General features: G+C 43.5%; 1 protein-coding gene and 1 long non-coding RNA gene across 6 annotated transcripts; both read right to left on the bottom strand.

The window, feature by feature from the left end:
* Positions 1 to 7,596: 7,596 nt before the first annotated feature.
* Positions 7,597 to 9,388, bottom strand: LOC139181062 (uncharacterized). Its single transcript, XR_011565195.1, has 3 exons — positions 9,041 to 9,388; positions 8,449 to 8,521; positions 7,597 to 7,920 (listed from the first exon to the last, which is right to left on the bottom strand). It is a non-coding gene; the product is annotated as an uncharacterized lncRNA (long non-coding RNA).
* A 22-nt stretch (positions 9,389 to 9,410) lies between these two features.
* On the bottom strand, positions 9,411 to 17,169 carry LOC139181061 (nuclear RNA export factor 3-like). 5 transcript variants are annotated; one of them, XM_070783806.1, is made up of 9 exons: positions 16,028 to 17,169; positions 13,007 to 13,160; positions 11,911 to 11,985; positions 11,267 to 11,375; positions 11,028 to 11,125; positions 10,379 to 10,415; positions 9,946 to 10,014; positions 9,808 to 9,863; positions 9,411 to 9,704 (listed from the first exon to the last, which is right to left on the bottom strand). In XM_070783806.1, exons 5-9 carry the CDS (start codon positions 11,105 to 11,107, stop codon positions 9,635 to 9,637), a joined length of 312 nt encoding a protein of 103 aa, XP_070639907.1. In that variant the 5' UTR covers positions 11,108 to 11,125; positions 11,267 to 11,375; positions 11,911 to 11,985; positions 13,007 to 13,160; positions 16,028 to 17,169; the 3' UTR covers positions 9,411 to 9,634. The 5 variants fall into 5 exon arrangements, 4 of the variants coding, with proteins under 4 accessions (XP_070639907.1, XP_070639908.1, XP_070639906.1 ...); XM_070783807.1 differs by having other exon boundaries at positions 9,411 to 9,668; XR_011565194.1 differs by lacking the exons at positions 9,411 to 9,704; positions 9,808 to 9,863; positions 9,946 to 10,014; positions 13,007 to 13,160 and having other exon boundaries at positions 10,021 to 10,415.
* Positions 17,170 to 23,989: the final 6,820 nt, after the last annotated feature.

The raw sequence follows: 23,989 nt of genomic DNA, 5'->3' as shown, positions 1-23,989 counted from the left end.
ACTGTTTCCTCATCTATTTCCCATGAAGTGATGGGACCAGATACCATGATCTTCGTTTTCTGAATGTTGAGCTTGAAGCCAACTTTTTCACTCTCCTCTTTCACTTTCATCAAGAGGCTTTTTAGTTCCTCTTCATTTTCTGCCATAAGGGTGGTGTCATCTGCATATCTGAGGTTATTGATATTTGTCCCGGCAATCTTGATTCCAGCTTGTGTTTCTTCCAGTCCAGCGTTTCTCATGATGTACCCTGCATATAAGTTAAATAAACAGGGTGACGATATACAGCCTTGACGAACTCCTTTTCCTATTTGGAACCAGTCTGTTGTTCCATGTCCAGTTCTAACTGTTGCTTCCTGACCTGCATACAAATTTCTCAAGAGGCAGATCAGGTGGTCTGGTATTCCCATCTCTTGAAGAACTTTCCACAGTTTATTGTGATCCACACAGTCAAAGGCTTTGGCATAGTCAATAAAGCAGAAATAGATGTTTTTCTGGAACTCTCTTGCTTTTTCCATGATCCAGTGGATGTTGGCAAATTGATCTCTGGTTCCTCTGCCTTTTCTAAAACCAGCTTGAACTTCAGAAAATTCACGGTTCACATATTGCTGAAGCCTGGCTTGGAGAATTTTGAGCATTACTTTACTAGCATGTGAGATGAGTGCAATTGTGTGGTAGTTTGGGCATTCTTTGGCATTGTGTTTCTTTGGGATTGGAATGAAAACTGACCTTTTCCGGTCCTGTGGCCACTGTTGAGTATTCCAAATTTGCTGGCCTATAGAGTGCAGCACTTTCACAGCATCATCTTTCAGGATTTGGAATAGCTCAACTGGAATTCTATCACCTCCACTAGCTTTGTTCGTAGTGATGCTTTCTAAGGCCCACTTGACTTCACGTTCCAGGATGTCTGGCTCTAGGTCAGTGATCACACCATCGTGATTATCTGGGTCGTGAAGCTCTTTTTTGTACAGTTCTTCTGTATATTCTTGCCACCTCTTCTTAATATCTTCTGCTTCTGTTAGGTCCATACCATTTCTGTCCTTTATCGAGCCTAGCTTTACATGGAATGTTCCTTTGGTATCTCTGATTTTCTTGAAGAGATCTCTAGTCTTTCCCATTTTGTTGTTTTCCTCTATTTCTTTGCATTGATTGCTGAAGAAGGCTTTCTTATCTCTTCTTGCTATTCTTTGGAACTCTGCATTCAGATGTTTATATCTTTCCTTTTCTCCTTTGCTTTCCACTTCTCTTCTTTTCACAGCTATTTGTAAGGCCTCCCCAGACAGCCATTTTGCTTTTTTTGCATTTCTTTTCCATGGGGATGGTCTTGATCCCTGTCTCCTGTACAATGTCATGAACCTCATTCCATAGTTCATCAGGCACTCTATCTATCAGATCTAGGCCCTTAAATCTATTTCTCTCTTCCACTGTATAATCATAAGGGATTTGATTTAGGTCATACCTGAATGGTCTAGTGGTTTTCCCTACTTTCTTCAGTTTAAGTCTGATTTTGGCAATAAGGAGTTCATGGTCTGAGCCACAGTCAGCTCCTGGTCTTGTTTTTGCTGACTGTATAGAGCTTCTCCATCTTTGGCTGCAAAGAATATAATCAATCTGATTTTGGTGTTGACCATCTGGTGATGTCCATGTGTAGAGTCTTCTCTTGTGTTCTTGGAAGAGGGTGTTTGTTATGACCAGTGCATTTTCTTGGCAAAACTGTATTAGTCTTTGCCCTGCTTCATTCTGTATTCCAAGGCCAAGTTTGCCTGTTACTCCAGGTGTTTCTTGACTTCCTACTTTTGCATTCCAGTCCCTATAATGAAAAGGACATCTTTTTTGGGTGTTAGTTCTAAAAGGTCTTGTAGGTCTTCATAGAACCATTCAACTTCAGCTTCTTCAGCGTTACTGGTTGGGGCATAGACTTGGATTACTGTGATATTGAATGGTTTGCCTTGGAAATGAACAGAGATCATTCTGTCGTTTTTGAGATTGCATCCAAGTACTGCATTTCAAACTGTTTTGTTGACCATGATGGCTACTCCATTTCTTCTGAGGGATTCCTGCCCACAGTAGTAGATATAATGGTCATCTGAGTTAAATTCACCCATTCCAGTCCATTTGAGTTCACTGATTCCTAGAATGTGGACATTCACACTTGCCATCTCCTGTTTGACCACTTCCAGTTTGCCTTGATTCATGGACCTGACATTCCAAGTTCCTATGCCATATTGCTCTTTACAGCATTGGACCTTTCTTCTATCACCAGTCACATCCACAGCTGGGTATTCTTTTTGCTTTGGCTCCATCCCTTCATTCTTTCTGGAGTTATTTTCCACTGATCTGCAGTAGCATATTGGGCACCTAATGACCTGGGGAGTTTCTCTTTCTGTATCCTATCATTTTGCCTTTTCATTACTGTTCATAGGGTTCTCAAGGCAAGAATACTGAAGTGGTTTGCCATTCCCTTCTCCAGTGGACCACATTCTGTCAGATCTCTCCACCATGACCCAACAATCTTGCGTTGCCACACGGGCACGGCTTAGTTTCATTGAGTTAGACAAGGCTGTGGTCCTAGTGTGATTAGATTGACTAGTTTTCTGTGAATATGGTTTCAGTGTGTTTGCCCTCTGACGCCCTCTTGCAACACCTACCATCTTTCTTGGGTTTCTCTTACCTTGGGCGTGGGGTATCTCTTCACGGCTGCTCCAGCAGAGCGAAACCATTGCTCCTTACCTTGGATGAGGGGTATCTCCTCAGCGCCGCCCTTCCTGACCTTCAACGTGGCATAGCTCCTCTAGGCCCTCCTGTGCCCGTGCAGCAATTCAGGTCCTCTTTCCAAAGAGTAACAGCTTGTGCTGCCTCCTGGGTTCAGTTCAGCACCTCAGGAATCAGGTAATCATTGTAGCCCCCACACCCATTCCTCCTGGCCCAGGGAGGAGGACTTCATCCCCATTATCATCTTCATGTCCAGTGGGGAGCATGACACAACCTAGATTTACATCAGGTGAATTTTCCACTATCAGTCTTTAAGCCCTGGAAATCCATCATGTAAAATGGAGCTGCCGGTTGGCCTTTGCAGAGGGCAAAGGGAAGACATCTGACCCTGGAAATTTTACATTCTCTGTCAGCCTGAGGTTGACCATCTGTAAAACAGGACTATGGCTGCCTACTTCTAGACTTGTTAGAAGAAAAGGAGAAAACCTCAAAGAACAGCTCATATACAACGGGACTTTGAGATGTATTACTCCTGGCCTACCCTGCACCAGAGAAGGCAATGGCACCCCACTCCAGTACTCTTGCCTGGAAAATCCCATGGACAGAGGAGCCTGGTAGGCTGCAGTCCATGCAGTCGCTAGGAGTCAGACACGACTGAGTGACTTCCCTTTCACTTTTCACTTTCATGCATTGGAGAAGGAAATGGCAACCCACTCCAGTGTTCTTGCCTGGAGAATCCCAGGGACAGGGGAGCCTGGTGGGCTGCCGTCTCTGGGGTCGCACAGAGTCGAACACGACTGAGGCGACTTAGCAGCAGTAGCAGCAGCAGCACCCTGCACCTTGTGCATGCATGCTAAGTTGCTTCAGTTGTGTCTGACTCTGTGTGACCACAAGGACTGCAGACCATCAGGCTCCTTTGTCCATGGGATTCTCTAGGCAAGAATACTGGGTGGGTTGCCATTTCCTTCTCCAGGGGATTTTCCCCACCCATGGATCAAACCCGAGTTTCCTATGTCTACCTGCAGTGGGAGGTGGGTTCTATACCACTAGTGCCACCTGGGAAGCTTGTCTCCTATGTGCTATTAAGTAGAAAATTTGAAAAACTATCTGGAAATGAGGAATCAAGAAGTAAACTTTGGTTCCATCTCATCACTTCCTATTTGCTCACACTTTTTGGTGCCTTTTTTTCAAATTCTCGTTTGACCAGAAGTAACTTCTTTGAAGCCCCAAGGATGGATTAGTACAGGAGAGCAAAGAATAGGCACAGGTCAGCTAGACAGAAGTCATCGAGCAAATCTCCAGTTCCAGAGTCATCAGCTGACCACAGGACCTGGGCTGAGTCCCTTACCTGTGTTGGCCTCAGTCCTAACGCATAAGTACACTCACTATAGAAACAGAGGTGATGGGCAGAGCCTTTTCAGTCAGAAGACCAGGATTTGATGCTGTGAACCATTATGTGCTGAATGATTTACCTTGATAAGTTAGTAATTTATCTGTGTGCTTTGTATCTTTTATCGTTTTTGTGGGGATTTTTCAGTTTTATGTGTATTATTCTTTTTCTTACTACTCAGCCAAAATATGAATGGTGGAGGTGGTAATCAGCAAGAAGTTAGGGATGAACCCAACGGAGAGTGGAGTACATAGGAAGTGAAGATTGGGGAGGTGAAAGATGCAGACAAGCATTGGGCTCTCCCTGGGTGCTTGGCCCTATGCCCATCCTCTAATGACCCAGGGAAGATTCTTACCCAATAGCATTCCTGGTTCTCAGCTGCAGACAGTGGTGACGTGGGGGCTACCAGGGAGGTGCCTAGCTGAAGCACTCTGCCCTGCTCAGCTCCTGCTCCACTGAAGGCCACCATAGCTGCCCTTGCATTGCCTTCTCCCTGCTCTTTGCTTCTGGATATCTGAAAAGGTCCCCCTGTGGAACTTTCCAGACTTGATTCTTAAAGCACTTTCACATGAAAATGATACTCTATTTTCCCCAATCCTCAAAAGTTGTCCTGCACACTAGGGAAGGGGACTCTGAGGTAAAGAAGGAAATGTCTTTCTCTCAGAGGTATGTCATCTCCACATATTTACCTGACATATTGTGCCTTTATAAGTAATGATATTATACATTTCCTACACACAGCCCGATGATACACACACACACACACACACACACACACACACACACACACACGTAGATATGCTGGCAATTCGTTTTAATTCTAATTCATCTCCTCATGAAACTGAACATAATGAATTCTTTTCTTAGGTAATGAATGCATGTGCACATGTCTGTGCAGTATTATATTCATCAGTAGGGGCTTTTGAGGGAGTACCCCTTGAGCCTGTTATATCACAGGAGAGCAAAGTGACCATTTCTCTAGCCCATAGTCTAAAAGGGAGGCTGCTCCCTTGTCCTCCAGAGAGGGCAAGGGACAGAACCTCACCCCAAGTTCCCACTTATCTGGACAGGGGACAGAAGCTATAAGAGGAGGAGCTTATAGCTGTGAAATGGGACTCATCTCTAACCCAGAGCTGTCCTGAGGGGTGAATGAGAAAGCCTGGGGCTAAGGCAGGCACTGTGTAAAGTCGTTTCTCACACTTCTCCCTAATGATATGGTAGATATAATTAGAAAGGATGCAAATGACTCTCTGATATGGCTGGAGTTCAAACTTCTAGACAGAATAACTTCTAGTCTCTTGGGAGACTCAGAAGCTCCTAAGAGCTGCCCAACACCATGCCTCTGAGCAGACCTTAATCCAGTCCCCTCACTGGGAAGACAGGCTTGCCTTTAACTCACCTGGTAGTTTCGGTGAAAGATGGCAACAGGGCAGCAAGCTGTGGTGTTGCCTAACTGCTGCTCCTGGACTGCTCCTTATATTAATATACTGATAGGAAAATTCTGGACCTACCGGTTGGATTCAGGGATATCCTCAGGAGAACAGCTTTGGTGAAAGAATAGCAAAAGGGGAGAGACAGAGGCTTGATCTGACTGGTTAACGTGGGACACCAATAAAGTTCGTGACACCGAACTTGCTCTGACCACAGATGCTGCAGGCACCCTCCCAAATATCTGAAGGTGCCCCACCTTAAGCACCTTCTCGAGTGGGTCTTAGAAGCCCAGGCAGTAAGTGGTCTCAGAGAGCCCCCACGCTCCATTCAGTCATGCTGAAGGAAGAACAGAGAAGAAAAGGAGAGAAAGGGAAGCAAGAACAACACGGGGAGACCAAGCCTGATGAGCAAGGCCCGTAGCTTTATTTTCAAAGGGAGCTTATATAACTTAAGGTGTGCATAGAGGTTAATAGGAGGTGTAAAGTCATGCAAAATCAGCAGTCCTTGATCCTTATCGAGACCAGGCTTTCTTTTCTGCAAACGTATAGTATACAAATGCTTTAGGTGATTTACATCATCTTCTGGCCAGGAGGCCTATTAACATTTTACGACTCTTTGTTCTGATAAAGGTTAGTTAACCAGAAAATTTATTTTTTCTAAGAGTAATTATTTCAAAGTTTGGCGCCATCCTCCGAAAGTGTTAGATAAAGTTGCATTCCTATAGGGCAAAGGTGCAGTGGGCTTACAACAAGGAAAGAATTTATTACCTTAAGGGTCTAAAGTTGTTAACACCAAGGCCACTACTTATTTTTTCTACATACCAACTATATTAATTAATATACTCCCAAGGACACAATACAGGGGATGTGGAAACTTGGCAGCAAGCATTGGCTCAACAATGAAATCCTCCACCAGATCTATTCTAATAATTTCTAACTCCACAAGAGGCTCTATACTATTTGAATATCTTAGGCTTCCCGTGCCTCTCGCGGTTGGGAGGCTGTAAACAATCATATGCGTAGCTATAGGAGTCCAGATAAACCTGTCAGGGAAGTTAGAGAGCCATCTGAGGGGTTTGGATTGAAACACTCCTCTTATGCCCAGGAGGCTAATTAACTGGAGCTTTAAGTTGATTTCCTTCAGAGAAAGGTGTTCGGGGATAGCCCCCCGTTAATGTCAAAGGAGTTGGTGAAAGTCGTAAAATAGTAAAACAGACAGATTCTGGTTTTGGGGTAGATGCTCAAGCAGATCCAGGGGGCCCCTCAAGTCCTGACTCGCCTTTGCATATCAGGCCTCTCCGCATGACCTTTGTCATGGGTGGGAACTCCCGTGCTGGCTCCCGGTGTGGACCTGTCTCCCATTCAACACTGCAGGAGGTATCAGATCATGCAACATCCAGCCATGTCACACCAGAATTTCCAATATCTGCTGCCTCCATGCGGGACAAAAAACTAAAAAGTACTACCATTTTACTGAAATACAACGCTCCATTCTTTCATGCAGTAATAACTCAATATTTATTTGGCTCACAATTTGTACTATTCCATTTGAGATATAACTTAACTCAGCAATAGAAATAAGAGGTTATGAAGGAAAATAAGTGTATGGGCAAATTTAAGCATAAAAAATGAGATGGGATGGCTCCTTCACATTAACTTTCAATCTTGCTCAAGTTTCAGGTCCCGATTCAGCCAGAAGCCTCTCTTTGTCTTCGTATCTTCTGTGGTTTCCTTTTCTCTCTTTCATGATGAGATCTCATTTTCTGTAGATAAAAATACAAATATATATATATATATATATATACATGTACAATTACGTATATATGTACATAAGCAAACTTTCAGGAAGATACAATGACGATAAAAAACAAAAGGGTTATCTTAAGGTGTTATGTTGTGGAACAATTATTTTTCTCTTTCACATATACTGTGTATTATACACTGAAATGAACCTCATGCAGATTGTATCATGATAAAAACATCTGAACACCCAATTGTCCATTAACACAGGGAGAAATTTCATTAAACTCCTAAAAATGATTCAAGCCTGCTCAAAACAACTAGTAGCTTCCTATGTAGTAAAAATGAAATGTTCAGGGTAAAAGTAACTGAAATAAACAAGGAAAACAATTTACATTCAAGTTCCCATTACTTACTCGTCCACTCCTCCCAGCTCCCTCCCAACTCCATGCAAACGCAGCAGTCACTTCTGAGACTATTGGAGGTGATTCCACACTGGGAGGAGAAAGCCCACACCATTTCCTGCTACTCAGGGGAGAGGCGGAACATGAACGTGGTCGACAGTGTAGGCACTGGGATGGAGAATGCAGACGCTGAGCTTCACTGGGACTGGCTTCCCTTACAAACAGCTCTTCATTCACTATACAAAGACTGGAGGAAAAATGCACATGTGGACAATTTATGGATGGACCACCTGCACCCCAGTCCTGACTGCTCCACACTAACACTCAGCAACTAGATCCCTTCCATACCCTCCTGTGTCTGTCCCCAGGCTCCTTAACTGGTTCCGCTGCGCCTCGCACAGAGCTCACCTTCAGAGAGATTGTCTACCAGCTTCACTCAATGGACAGTCTGTTCCCCAACCCAGGGACAACTTCACATTTACCCTGAACAGTAACTGTACAGGAGTGTACAGTCTGATCCCCATTTTCAGAAGACAGAGTCACAGACAGATGATGAGACCTGACCAAGATCACACAGAGAGTGAGCACTGGGTCAAGGAGAGAACCCATGTGCTGATTCCAGAGCCCATGCTCTTCCTAACCACTAGGCTAGACTGGTCCTTGGATCTCCCTGCTGGCTTTCCACAATACTGAGTCAGCCTAAGATCTGCATCCACATGCCCAGGGCCCTGAGCCCAGGCTGGATGGGCCATCCCACCCACAACATGGCTCTCACCTGGAAGAGCTGGTGGGAGTAGTGGTGAAGGTCCGGGTGAAGGCACAGACACAGCCCTGAGAAATGCCTTCCACTTCAACAACAGACAACAAACAATAAGCAAGAGTACCCCCTTAGAGCCCCACGTGTTTACAGGCTCCCACGTCATTCCCCAGTCAGGGTCTGACTTGACACTCATGCTGAGGGGATAGCTGTTCACATGGGGAGTTGCATGTCAGGAATGGGGAGGGCAACTGTAGGAGATGTCTGCTCCCAGTGACATGTCCCCATGACAACCACTTCACAAGTTCATGGGATGCATTTTTCTCAGGTGCTGAAGAGATGGATATTATGAGGAAACTGTGAGGTTAAGTAGTAGCCCAGGTTCTCAGTGTAAGGATCTGGTATGGGAGCCACCAAACTCCACAGCCTGTGTCCCTAGTGCCCAGGGTGGGCAGGGCAGACATGGACGCAGTTCAGACCTGGGTTGTCTGTGGGAAGACTGAGGGCTGGGGAGGGGAGGGAATCTGGAAGGAAGAGTTCTGGTGGGAGGGAGCCTGACCAGGCGAGAGAGCAGTGTGGCATCTGGGGGAAGCGGGCTACACACACTCACCTTCCTTGAACACCCCACTGACAGAGAAGCAGAACATCATTTCCTGATAAGGAAGAGACCAGGTACTCAGTCACCCCTCATCCTCTTTCCCACCTGCGCCTTTCTGCCCCTCACCACCAAGCGAGGAGCAGGTGTGTCCACCTCAAAGGAGCTGAAGTCATGCTGAGTTTTGGGTAATGCACAGAGGGCACGCACAATGTCATGTTTTGTGTGTTTCATCATCTGGACACACGGGTCTGTGGGGGAGGGGAAGAAGGGAAAGTCAGGGCAGCTACACGATGGACCCTGTGATTGGCCCCCTTACCACCCTTTCCGGCCCATTCTTCCCACCACACACTCACTGGGGTCCTTGAGCATCTTCGTATTCCTGATGTCCAAGAAGTGCACACGCATGCTGCTTCTAGGAGACACAGAGGAACAGTGGGTGGTGGTCTGGCCAGCATAGGTGTCAGCAGGAGCTGGCCTGCATCTGCTGGGGAACCACATGTCCTGGGGGAGGAGTCTACACTGTGATACTCACAAGCCTGAGTCCTTGGAGTGGAATGGAATGGTCAGGAAGAAGCAGGCCTCCTCATGATAAAAGCCCAGCAGTTCCTAGGGATCTCCATAGTCATGGATCAAGTAATAGCTGAGGGAAGAAGTGAGGCGAGTCTCTCTCTGTGGTCTGAAGCGCAAAGAAGACTTGAAAACTCCCATGAGCAGACCTGAGCTTGGGTGGCCTCCCCTGTCCTGGCCCTCCCCTTGTTCAGATTCCCAGGGGTACTTACTGCTGCAGGAATTGCAGGATTTGACTGTTCACCTGATCAGATCCAGAGAAACTTCCCTGGAATTAAAACAGTCCTCAGGACAAGGGCTGACACACCCTCTTGTACCACCTGGAACCCTGCTGGATCCTCTGTCCTCACCTTGTACATTGGTAAGCACTTGGGGGCTTCCACAGCACATTTAGAACCTGAGAGTGTCTCCTGGCCATCCTAGGGGAGGGAAGAGGAAGTCAGCAGTGCAGTCCAGGATGTGGTGCTGGATGGTCAGGGAAAAGGATGGGCCCAGGATGGGTTGGGGATCAGAGGTCAGGGAAGAAAGTGTCCCTGGAAATGCCAGTGGTAGGACTACATTTTCAGTCACCTCCATGGTTTACCTGAAGCCTGTGGCACACATGGTTAAAGAAGATCCAGAGCCTTTTCAGGTTCCCACAGAGAATGGTACGCCCCCCTCCCCCAGGACATTTAAGGGTCAAGTTCAAAAATGGAACTTGAATGGGTCCTAATAGATTTCAGAGTAGTTTATGGGCACTGTCAGTGCTCTTTAGAGGAGTCTGTGATCAAGGAATGCACTTACCAAGCTTTTTAACCTGGGGAACAATTCCAGGATGGTGCTGTCAAAATTAAGACAAAAGAGAAAAGTCCGTGAAACTGTGGACATGACCTTCCTCATTGGAGCAAGTCACTTACATCATCACAGCCCTGTGTGCCCCCCCCACAGAGCCCAGTATCCTACCATTCCAGGGCTCTTAGGTCATCTCACCCATGTCACAAATCCATGGACTGACTCAGAGAGAGACTGTTTATTCCATTCCTTCCTACCACCCTCTCTTTCATCTCCTTCCATGGGTAACTCCCAGCCAGACTGTTCCGACTCCCTTCTTTGGTTCCACAAGGGCCAGCACTTCAAATCCAGTCTGCAGGCCTTCTTCCCCTCCCTCCCTCCCTCCCTTCCTTCCTTCAGGACCCAGGGAAGGCTGTGGAGAGAAGAGGATATGGGGAGAGAGCCTGGTGCTTTGCTGCCTCACTGGGGGTCCAGCACTCTTTCAAAAAGTCAGGACACACCTCAGGGATGCCCTCAGGCCCAGGATGCTGTGGCAGGGAGGTGACTGAGGTGGGGCTCAGGAGGTAGGGAGGGAGATGGAAGGGGATGAATATGGAGTGGACGGAGGAGGGGAGAGGTGAGACATAGGGGTGTAGAGACAAGGCAGAGGAAGACCTCATACTGGTTATCACGGAAAGCGGTGCACACAGTATTTCTGTCTGCACACATCCCTTCTGGTTCCAGCTGCTGACTGTTGTCCATCTCCCCTGAAGCCTTCACCTGGAATTATGGGAATACCCACATGGACCAGATGGCTCTGCACCCACACCCTTCCTTTCCCTACAAATCCACTTCCGCTCATCTGTCACCACCCCATGAGGCCTCCCACATTTCTTTCAAAGGAGGATCTGGGTGCCCCACCTCGCCTCAGTGTTGGAGAGGTTCAAGTTTTTGGTGGAAGCATTCTCTATAGGGTGGACAGGCCATGCACCAGGTAGGGCTTCTTGTTGCTCAGGTCCAAGGACAAAAGCTATGATGAGAAAAGAGAGTGAGGATCCCAAAGGGGATAACTGAGACAAATCTGCTTTTTCTACCCGATCTATCTGACCACCCACACCATCAGCCCCAACACTGGGCCTAGGTCCTCAAGTTGGGCATGATTGCTGAATGGATGTGAAGGGAAGCAGCCATGCCATTTCTACAGTTCTGTGTCATTCCAATATGACAGGTTATCAAGTCTCCAGGAAGCCAGGATGAGGGAGACAAGCTGAGAGGGTCCACGCTGGTGTACTTACAGCACCAACTGTGATACCCCATGATATCATCTCTGAGTGCTCTACCCAGACAGACCCTCTACCCTCACCTCCCCTACAATTACTGCTGTAGCCATACCAGGGCCAAAGCAGAGTCTCTGGATACCAAGAGCTTGCTGGCAGGCATCCTATGGTTTGTTCATAGTAAGCTGCAGAGTTAGGGATGGGGTTCAGTGGCTCTGAGTCTGAGGGTGGGTTGGGGAAGAGGACTGTCTGGGTATGAGTGCACAGCTTGTGCTAAGTCTGCATTACCTGTCCCACCTTTTCAGACTTCAGCGCCTTCTGCACAGACTGGGGTGTGTCACAGGGTTCAACAAAGATAGATATCTGTAGAGAACACAAGAGGGGCTGGGTAAGCTCCAGGAAATCTGTGCATGGGATCAAGCAAGACCATGCCCCTCCCCTGCCCTCTTATCCTTAGTCAGCCCCTGACACACACTCTTTCATTATCCTCACTGAAAATCTTGCTGTTGACATTCTTCAATGCACAGGCAATGTTGACATTCTCTACAAAGAACTGGGCTTGCATTTTCTCAGAGTGACAGGAGAAACAGAACATGAGACCAGACTGAATTCTCTGTGCTTGCCACCTACCCCTTTTCCTTTCATCGCCTCCATGCCCTCTCTTACTTTGACTAGAATGAAGGGCACACTGAATTGCTTCAGAATGCAATTAAGCAGCCACTTCTCATCATATTTTATACCAAAGGCAATGTAGGAGCCAAAGAACAAATGGGAAACAAAATTGATATAATAGAATCCAAGGTTAAGGTAAGACACAATTGTGTCTTGCTTTAGGACATTTTATCAGGCTTTAAATCATTTTTGAAAATAGGACAATATCTGTTATCACTGACTTTGGCACCAGACATGGATTTTCTAGGTACCCCCTTTTTTTTCATTCAAATACTTTTCCTGAAAAAATCAAGTTAGTATGTTTCACAGGTACTTCCTTTAATAAAGTTCCACATGAGGTACACCTCACCGGCCCCTCTGACATAGACCCCAGAGACTCAACCTCCTCCTACACCCAGCTAGAGCCAAACACGTAATCTGGTGTGAAGTCCTCCATCTCCCTGGCAGTAGTTTCCTCCTTTGCTTTTATTTTATTTTATTTTTTCCTCCTTTGCTTTTAGATAAGCTCTCCCATGTTCCTCCTTGCAGCCAGTCTGTTTCCTTTCTGTTGCTTCTCTGAACTCATCCTTAGATGATCTAAGAAGATTCCTCGTAGTAATAAGATGGATTATGAACTCCACTTCCCCAGAAAAGTTCCCAGCATCTCTACATAAGTCCAACATGACTGTCTGTCATCTTCTACACATTAGGTCCATTTAGCCAGGACACTCACTATGATCTTGAACCAGCTCCCAAAGGTCTTATCCTGTCTGTTTCTCTCCATTCTTCTCTCTGGAGGCTTTTGCTTTGTCTCCATGTTAACATGCATTTGGTCTTGTTTCTGAAAACCGCTTCTCTGATGATGGGGTGGAATGGCATATGGAGCACTGTGGGGAAGTGGAGAGAACAAAGTGGTCCATATAGGCTTGGAAAGTCTTCTTTACATTTTTCCAAATGATATTAGAGCTACAGTGAAGAATGCTCAAACATTAACCTTATCCCATCATTTTTCACTCTGCCAGGTTGGAGAGAAGAATGACATGTTTAGCTACAAGGTTTTGGTTGGTACATGTCAGTCATGCTGACTGGTCACTTACTGTCTTGCTTGGTTGTCCATATGAGCATCACGTGCTTCTGATGGGAAGCAGATGGTGCTGCTGGGAAGTGACCTGTTCAGACCAATATTTGTGTTGCCTTTGGTAAATACCCCAGCTTTGTGCTCTTCTTTGTAAAAGGTTCACTTTATCAGTGCGCTCTAAAATCATCAACGACAGGTCGATGGTCACAGTACCAGAAGAAGTCCTCAGTAAATATCATGGCTACTGAAGAAATATCATTGACTTTATAATCTGAACAGAAATGTATCACAATGCTAAAAGTAAAGACTAAGAGACCTCACTGTGGCTCCATTTTTCAGGAAATGAGAGATAGGGATCAGTCACAGCTAAGAAGAAAACAGGCACTGGGGAAAGGGTCTGGATCTAGAGTGTAGTCTGTGATGTTAGACCCTGCTGTACTTGGTTCAGGCTAGGTGGCCTGTGACAAGTGGCTTTTCATCCCCAAGTCTCACTTTTCTGTTCTGCTCTAGGAGGACAAAAAACATACTCTTAAATCTACCATGGTGTGATGGTTCCAGGGTCAAAGTGACCTATCTCCCTGAAGGAAGAATTAGAGAAATAAAAGATAAGTCTGATGTAAAGATCCAGAATGTAGTCTGGAGAGACATAATATGGAGAATACCAAAAGAGAAGTATGGAGAATTACAGGTGATGCGAAGAGTATATCTAACACATGGCTAATGTGAGTCCCAGAGAGGAGAGGGAATAGTAGAGAAGAGGTATTTGAAGAGAATAGGGTTGAGAAGTTTCCAAAAGTAACAAGACATCAACTCAGTATAAGAATATTAGTAAGAAAAAAGTATAATGGAGGAGAAACATTCTTACAAGAATATACATTCATTTCATCATCATGTAGCAAAAACTTGGAAATTTGTGACTAAATGTTTCAATCTAAAATATTATAGACTCTTTGGGGCAGAAGAAATATCATCCTTAGTAGAGGCACATAGCAGAGAAGGCAATGGCACCCCACTCCAGTACTCTTGCCTGGAAAACCCCATGAACGGAGGAGCCTGGTAGGCTGCAGTCCATGGGGTCGCTAAGAGTCGGATACGACTGAGCTACTTCACTTTCACTTTTTACTTTCATGCATTGGAGAAGGAAATGGCAACCCACTCCAGTGTTCTTGCCTGGAGAATCCCAGGGACGGGGGAGCCTGGTGGGCTGCCGTCTATGGGGTCGCACAGAGTCGGACACGACTGAAGTGACTTAGCAGTAGCAGCAGAGGCACATAGACGCTATAAAGAAAGACTAACGGCATTGTGAATATATAGGCAAATTTAAATGAGTATTGGCTATAGAACACAATTGACATTTCCTCTGGGGATTTAAATATAGAGACAACGATAATGTGTGACAATAAATTTGGAGACAGTTTAGAGAATCAAAGTGTCTCACGTCCCATAATCCTCTGAGCAGTTTTAAAGAACTAATTAACTAACATTAGACTGTGAAAATGCAAACATGTCCACTGTAATCTGAAGAGTGAACACTACAAGAACAGCAAAAGAAAGTTTAACTAGATAGCCATGTGAAGTAACGATTTAATAGTTATAAAACATCAACTATATCAAAGGAAAGGCAAGGGAAAGGAATGTATATGAGGTAAAAATAAATATACAGTAATATGATATACATAAACCAAATTAGATCTATTTATAATAAAAGATTCAGGCTAAATACTCCAAATAGACATTTTATCAGACTGGTCAAGAAACCTCTCATCAAATACTCCTGAAAAGAGACACATGCAAAATTTAATCATCAGGAAAATTAGAATATAAAAAATGGCAAAATGTACACCTTTTCCACATTAACCTCAGAAAACTGGTAATAACCATATCAGTAAAAGGTACACTTTAAAGGGAAATTTCTTTATGATAACAGGTTCAATGCAATAAGAAGATAGTAATACAAATTCTAAATTTGTATGCCTCTTAAAGCCAGCATACAAAGCAAAAACTGACAGAAATAAACAATGGACAAATCCACAGTCACAGTGGGAAATTTTAACACATATCACTGAGTGACACATAAAATGGAGGACAAAATCTCAGCTAGAGGGGAGAGGATTTTAAAATACAACTTAAACAAATTTATTTAATTAACGTAGAACAATGCACATAAATACTCATCAAACATTCCAGATAGTTCACATGCCAGGCAATAAAGCCTCAACAATCTTCTACGGACTAATACAATTTACCCTGACTAGTTAATGTAATATCCATTAGTAATGGTGGGTTTTCTGCCCCTCCCCCACCTCTAGTATAAATCCAAAGAATATTAGTTTATATAATCCTACCCTCCACCTAGGTGACCCTCGCCACTCTCCAAACCCTAGACCTGAGAAGATAACATGACTCATGCCTTTTCCTTAGCCAGGGAAAAATTCAAGTCAGCAACGGCCATTTTCGTCGGAGGGGAGGTTTACCACATGGAATCGAGATGGGTGTGTCAGAGCCCGCTTGGCCCATCTCCTCAAGAGACCGGAAAATAGTCAGTCTGGGCTCTCTCCCCCCTTTCAAGGACAGTCAAGTGGTTGTGAGGTCCTGTGGTTTGGGGTGGGGGAGGGAACCCAGAACCCTTTCTGCTTTGAGGGGATCTGAAGAGAAGGTCTCATGCAGACCACTCACCCATAGGGTGGCCTGAAGGCAGAGATCTGTCACCACCGTCCTCACAGGCTGCCCTGGAAGAGAATCTGTGGGTCTGGAGCTGGAAGCTTGTAGAATATCAAAGAAGGCTGCTGAGGTAGGAGAGTGCAAGCCCCAGACCACTTCGTCACAGCCACACAAACAAGATGGGGTCCTAACAGGAAGTCCCTTCCCCAAGGTCATAGAGGAGGAGAGTCTTGGGGGCCAGAGGAGACTTAACTTCCTGTAATTAGTAATGAGTTTGCTACCAACCTAACATCCAGGGAACTCTTTCCAAGGGTACCACCCCTGCAGAGGAGGCCAGTTAGAATTAGGAGGCTTAGGGATCTTGATACATGTAGCTACAAACACAGAGAACTCTCTGTGCCAGACGCTGCATCAGCTACATTACACTGTGTTCCTTCATTTTGCAGACCCAGAGAACTGGGAGGGCCAGCAGTAGGAAATGTGCTGTCCTTGCTACATTGCATCTGTTCTTCCCTGTATTCCTCACAAGGGGAGTCTGATACCAAAATCATCAACTTTCCAAGGTTGCTGAGGCTTACTGAGGTGCTACACTTGTCTAGGGTCATTCAGATGCTTCTGGGAGAAACAGGCCAGAATTGAGCTCCATGGACTGGAAGATGACTTCTTGAAGCATAGCTTTACTAAATACTTGGTGCAATATAGGGGCTTTTCTGAAGTTTGTGCAAAGTACCTGACTATTCTAAACATAATAAAATGTCTAGAATTAATTCTAACCTATTCCAGAGAGATCATACCAAAAAACAACAGCAACAAAAAACCTTGAAAATATAAAGTAAATACCAAACAGAGCTTGGTAGCTTACTGCAATGACAGTAGAAAAAAACAGAGTAGTCTCTCCTTAAAAAAAAAAAAAAAAATGTAGTCAATGTAGGCAGATATCCCCTAGTGCAGGGGTCCCCAACTCCTATTGGGAACCAGGCTGTACAGCAGAGGGTGAGTTGAGGGGGGAGTGAGTAAGGGAAGCTTCATCTGCTGCTCCCCACAGTTCCCCATTGCTCACTTTACTCTCAAACATCTCCTCCCTTAGAGCCAGAACTATAGATCTGAAAGTCTCAAATCAGAGGTTTTCTAAAGATGGAAGGAGGGAGAAGCCTGGGCTCTAGTTCATGAACCAGAATTTTGTTTCACACACACACAAAAAATGAGCACACTGGTCATAGCAAACAACCACTTCCGACAACAAGAGACACTCTGCACGTGAACATCACCAGATCGTCAATACTGAAATCAGGTTGATTATATCCTTTGCAGCTGAAGACAGAGAAGCTCTATACAGTAAGCAAAAAGAAGACCAGGAGCTAACTGTGGCTCAGGTCATGAACTCCTTATTGCCAAATTCAGAATTAAATTGAAGAAGGTACGGAAAACCAGTAAGCCATTCAGTTATGACCTAAATCAAGTCCCTTAACATTATACAGTGGAAGTGACAAATTGATTAAAGGGATTAGATCTGATAGAGTACATGAAGAACTTTAGATGGAGGTTCATAACATTGTACAGGAGGCAGGGATCAAAACCATCCCCAAGAAAAAGAAATGGAAAAAGGCAAAATGGTTGTTTGAGGAGGGCTTACAAATAATTGAGAAAAGAAGCAAAAGGCAAAGGAGAAAAGGAAAGATATACACATCTGAAAGCAGTTCCAAAAAACTGCATGGAGCAATAAGAAAGCTTTCCTACATGATCAATGCAAAGAAATAGAGGAAAACAATAGAATGGGAAAGACTAGAGATCTCTTCAAGAAAATTAGAGATACCAAGGGAATATTTCATGCAAAGATGGGTACAATAAAGGACAGAAACAGTACAGACCTACAGAAGCAGAAGATATTAAGAAGAGGTGTGCAAGAATACACAGAAGAACTCTACAGAAAAGGTCTTAATGACCCAGATAACCATGATGGTCTGATCACACACCTAGAGACAGACATCCTGGAATGTGGGCCCTACAAGCAAAGCTAGTGGAGGTGATGGAATTCCAGCTAAGCTATTTAAAATCCTAAAAGATGAGGCTGTGAAAGTGTTGAACTCAATATGCCAGCAAATTTGGAAAACTCAGCAGTGGCCACAAGACTGGAAAAGGTCAGTTTTCATTCCAATCCCAAGGAAGGGCAACGCTAAAGAATGCTCAAACTACTGCACAGTTGCACTCATTTCATATGCTAGCAAAGTAACGCTCAAGATTATCCAAGCCCGGCTTCAACAGTACATGAATTGAGAACTTTCAGATGTACAAGCTGGATTTAGAAAAGGCAGAGGAACAAGAGATCAAATACCAATATCTGTTGGACCATAGAAAAAGCAAGAGAATTATAGAGAAAAAATCTACTTCTGCTTTATTGACTATGCCAAAATATTTGACGGTGGGGATCACAACAAACTGTGGAAAATTCTTCAAGAGATGGGAATAACAGAACACCTTACCTGCCTCCTGAGAAACCTGTATGCAGGTCAAGAAGCAACAGAACCGGACATGGGACAATGGACTGGTTCCAGATTGGGAAAGGAGTACGTCAAGGCTGCATATTGTCACCCTGCTTATTTAACTTATATGCAGAGTATATCATGCAAAATTCCAGGCTGCATGAAGCAGAAGCTGGCATCAAGACTGATAGGAGAAATATCAATAACATGACCGAGCTGCTAAACAACAAAATGGTAGTTTTATTCCTAGTTTTTAAGGAATGTCCACACTGTTTTCCATGATGGATGTATCAATTTGCATTCCCACCAACAGAGCAAGAGGGTTTCCTTTTCTCCACACCCTCTCCAGCATTTATTGTTTGTAGTGGCTAACACTCCATGCTACCAATGCAGGGCCCTGGTTTCAGTCCCTGGTCAGGGACCTAGATCTCACATGCCACAACTAACGAACATGTGGGCTGCAACCAAGACTTGGTACAGACAAATAAAAAAATAAATAATTAAAAAAAAATTTAAATTGGAGGTTTACATTGTTGTGTTGGTTTCTGTAATACAACAACCTGAATCAGCCATAACTATATATAGACACATATACATACATACATATATATATATATATATACACACACACATACATATACCCCCTTCCTCTTGAGCCTCCCTCCCATCCCCACCTCCCCATCCTACCCCTCTAGGTCATCATAGAGCACTGGGCACCAGGCTGGGCTCCCTGTATTATATAGCAGCTTCCCACTAGCTATCTATAGTGTATATATGTCAATGCTACTCTCTCAGTTCGTCCTACTCTCTCCTTCCCCTGCTGTGTCCACAAGTCCATTCTCTATATCCGCATTTCTATTCCTGCCCTGCAAATAGGTTCATCAGCACCATCTTTCTAGATTCCAAATATATACATTAATACACAATATTTGTTTTTCTGACTTACTTCAGAAAGTAAGTATAACAAGATCTAGTTTCATCCACCTCAGTTCAGCTCACTCACATTCATTCCTTTCATGGCTGAGTAATATTCCATTGTATATATGTACCTCAACTTCTTTATCTCTTCATCTGTTGATGGACATCTAGGTTGCTTCTATGTCCTGGCTATTGTAAATAATGCTGCAATGAACACTGAGGTACTGGTATCTTTTTGAATTGTGGTTTTCTCAGGGTATATGTCCAGTAGTGGGATTTCTGGGTCATATGGTAGCTTATTCCTAGTTTTTTGAAGAATCTTCATACAATACATATTCTTTAAAAGGGAGGACTCAAATGTACAACAGTTTACCCTTTGCACAACATATGTGTATCTGCCTCAGTTCACCCTTTGTACTAATCAGATACACTATTACCCTATATTAAGTATACTATATCAAATTTTTTAAGGAGATGCAGGCCATAGTCTCTAAAATTAAGTAATTTAGGAGAGTTAATTAACAAGCTGAAGCCCCCCTGCTTTGATTAATCTTGATTGAAGACCAGTTGATCAACATATTCTCTTCTATCATTCATTCTTTATTACCCTTGCTCTTGACCAACATTGGAGCTGGTTTAAGTCATTTACCTTTTGGGACAACCTAACATTTTATCTTCAAGGGGTTTGAGCCCTTTGTTGCCTTGCCATTATGAGTCACTTTTACTGTAATTGTTGTCCATTCACTGCTATCATCAGACATGGAATAACTAAAAGAGATCCCAGTGGATCATCTGAGTGACAAATATATTCTATCCTGCCTCCATTATGAAGCAGAAGCTCTAACTTCTCATGATAATCAGAGATAGTTATGCCCACTAGTATAGTAACTCCTTTCTTTGCTTTCTCCTCTATCAAAATGAGAAGCCTAAAGTTACCACTGGTAGGTGTAGTTTCAGGTTAGGTAGAACCCTTAATGTGTTTCCTGGTGGAAGCATTCCCCGTGAGAAGCAGATTTGTGTATGTAGAAATAAGAAATACAAATTTTGTAAGTGAGTCACTGAGTTGGTTCCAAGACATGCATTCTAGATATTAGAAATGCAATGCTACATATCATTTGTTGATATCTAAGTAGATATTATTCATTGTGAAGGACAATATCCCAACATTGCAAGGTGTTGTCCTCTGTCCGGTGCCTTAGCTGTGCCTTGAACCAGCCATTCAATCAGTTTATTGGACCAGTTAATCTTGAGGTCTATGGTATATTAGAGGACCAATGGGTCCTTGTGGTCTTGTGGCCATTGCCACACCTTCTTCACCATAAAATGGATCCCTTGAATCAGGCATTTTGTAAATTTCACATAATGATGCCAGCAGAGAAAGCAAGCTAAACTCATATCTGGATAAGGTGTCAATTCTGTTAAGAGCAATTCACACTATCCTCCATGGCAGAAAGGTCTGAAATAATCAACTTGCCACCAAGATGCTAGCTTGTTTTGGTAGGTACTCCATGTTTTTGAGCCCATGTATAGCATCCATCCTTACCATCATGGCTATTCCACTTGTAGGCTCATTGTGCAAACACTGAGGTGGCCAAGGATGGAGGCTGGCTGACATGGACAGGACAAGTCAGAAATCAGGTTATTCAATGTTAGGCATCAAATATGTCTGCCACACCTGGACTCAAAGGTGTCTTTGCTAAATGGAGTCACCAGTCTCATACCCATGACATTGCCAGCAGCAACAGCAGCATGTCTTCCATCTCATACACACATTATACATATCTAACAAGTCAATCTAATTGGCAGAAATGAATTTACCATCAGAACTCTAACTGCAGTTAGGAAGATAGAATGGAGGTTGAGCTAATCAATCCACAATATTTACTATTATTTATTAGAAATGGATGTATTTTTACCCATCAATACAATTAGCTTATTATTTTGAATTATCTTTACAAGATTTGTGTTAAGGCTATGCTAGTTTCATAAAATTAATTGAATCTCTACGCATGTTTGTACAGGTATTATATCTGAACTAAGCATTATGGACTATGAGGGGTATGCCTTGAGGTATGCCTTGAGGGGTATGCCTGCTTCTTGTCTATATAATTTTGGTGGCCTAAGAGTTGTTTTTAAGTCTTATGGCCTAAATTGACCCTGATGACGTAGAATTTTTTTCATCCTGGTGGTCCAAGGAGTGGTATAAGTCTTTTTTACAGGCTTATGGTTTAACAGTTCTATTGTTTCAAAAACAGACTTGGTTTCAGTCAGCAACATGTGCCAATAACCACACCTGCACTTCTTATGCAGATGTAGTTTTCAGATTTGCCATAGACTGTTTTTGTTTTTTCTTTCTTGCTCCCATATCTCCCCATTTCTTTAATGTGGATTAACTTGAGGTTGTCAGACTTCTGTGGAAAAACCACATTAAGGTAATCTTTGACCTGAGTATTTTATTTAATACTAAATTAGTCTGATTTTCCCATGATACATTTTAATAATTTGAAACATTTCAATGGGTATTTGTCCTTCCAAAGATCTCTCAATCTTATTTTTTACAGTTTGAGGTTGAAATACAGTTGGATTTTCCAACCATAAACTATTCCCCTTTATTTCTTAAAAAAATTTTTTTGTTGGTGTATAGTATGGCAACCCACTCCAGTATTCTTACCTGGAGAATCCCATGGACAGAGGAGCCTGGAAGGGCTACAGCCCATGGAGTCATGAAGAGCAGGGACATGACTGAGTGGTTAACAGGTTCACATTTTATAGTTGATTTACAACATTGTGTTAGTTTCAGGTGCATAGCAAAGTGAATCGAAATCATTACAGAGTATTGAGTATAGCTCCCTGTGCTTCCTGGATAGCTCAGTTGGTAAAAAATCTATCTGCAATGCCGGAGACCCTGGTTCTCCAGTGGGAAGATCCACTGGAGAAGGGATAGGCTACCCACTCCAGTATTCTGGCCTGGAGAATTCCTGTATAGTCCTTGGGGTCGCAAAGAGTCGGACACAACTGAGTGACTTTCAGTTCACTCCCAGTGCTATACAGTAGGTCCTTATTAATCTATTTTATATATACATATACACAATACTATATATATATATAGTATTGTGTATATGTCAATCCCAGTCTCCCAATATTCCCCTTTATTTCTGCTTGCAAACCAGCTAATTCTTTCTTGAGCTATTTTTGTCAATTGAATTACTCAAGCTCTTCAGAGAAACAGAACCATTAAGATATACATATATATATATATATATATATATGTTATATGTATATATTATAGATAGACGGTGACAGAGAGAAAGAGAAACACACACACACACAGAGAAATTTCTTGTAGGCTTATGCTATTATGGAAGCCATGAAGTCCCTCCATCTGCTATCTGCAAGCTGGAGGACCAGGAAAGCCAGTGATGTAACTCAGTCTGAAGGACTAAGAATTGAGGGGCTGATGGTGTAATTCCCGGTCTGAATCCCAAAACTTAAGAACCAGGAGTGCTGATATCCAATGACCGGGGAAAAAAATGAGTGTTTTGTCAAAGTAGAGAGAGTGAACTGCCCTTTCTCTGTCTGTCTGTTCTATCCAAGCCTTCAACAAATTGATAGATGCCTACCCACATTGGTGATGGTAGTTTTCTTCACTCAGTCTCCTGATTCAAATGCTAATCTGTTCTGGAGACTCCCTCACAGACACACCCAGAAATAAAGCTTTATCAGCTATCTGAGCATTTCTTATTAGCCTAATCAAGTTGACGCATAAAATTAACCATCACACCAATCAAAGCCAGCAACTATTGATGAACAATGCCATCACTATGACAAATAGTACTAACATCTTATTTTCTAGATTCTTCCCCATATTTTCCCACTAGCATTGCTTTCCAATCTCTTGGAGTTACAAATTCCTTAATTATATATGCTGAGTCTAGTTACAATTTCACCACATTTTTGCCATTGAAAAATCCTACCACAAAACCACTTAGCCAATGTCATATTTCAGAGTTTTGTTGTGGCAGTACTCTACTTCCAGTACCAGTTTTCTGAAGTAATCAGGTTATAGTAAGCTAGGGTTTCCCAGGTGACTCAGTGGTAAAGAATTCACCTGCCAAGCAAAATTTTTATCCCTAGGTTGGGAAGATTCCTTGGAGAAAGAAATGGCAATGCACTCCAGTATTCTTGCCTAGAAAGTCCCATGGACAGAGGAGCCTGGCCGGCTACAGCCCATGGGTTTGCAAGGGGTTGGATAGGACTTAGTGACTGAGCATGCACACACATACAAACGTATCTTAACAAATAGTCCTATAATCTCAGTAGCTTAACAGAACAAAAGTATGCTTTTAACTCACACAAATTACTCTATGGATTCAGGTAACTCTCCAGAGTTATCAGGTTTATTTGAATTTGAGAAGCTATAGCATCTGAACACAAAAGAAAGGTGGTAAGAGAGTTGCATATTACCAATTAAGTGTTTTTACCTGGAAACAAAAGATATCACTTCTGTTCACAGCCCCTTGGCCAGAACTCATTAGGTGGCCCTTACCAATTACAAGAACACTAGGAAATATATCCTTGC

The sequence above is a fragment of the Bos indicus genome, chromosome X (assembly GCF_029378745.1).
Source record: "Bos indicus isolate NIAB-ARS_2022 breed Sahiwal x Tharparkar chromosome X, NIAB-ARS_B.indTharparkar_mat_pri_1.0, whole genome shotgun sequence".
In the NCBI taxonomy this organism is placed as follows: Eukaryota; Metazoa; Chordata; class Mammalia; order Artiodactyla; family Bovidae; genus Bos; species Bos indicus.
Note: the sequence above shows the minus strand (reverse complement) of the source record. Positions and strands in the feature narration are given on the sequence as shown.

Coding starts and splice junctions, on each gene's coding strand:
- LOC139181061 (XM_070783805.1), bottom strand. CDS start 16,228: ATGACCTTGGGGAAGGGACTTCCTGTTAGGACCCCATCTTGTTTGTGT. Junction 11,986..16,027: donor GCCTTCAGGCCACCCTATGG/GTGAGTGGTCTG, acceptor TGTTCTCTACAG/ATATCTATCTTTGTTGAACC. Junction 11,376..11,910: donor AGTCTGAAAAGGTGGGACAG/GTAATGCAGACT, acceptor TTCTCATCATAG/CTTTTGTCCTTGGACCTGAG.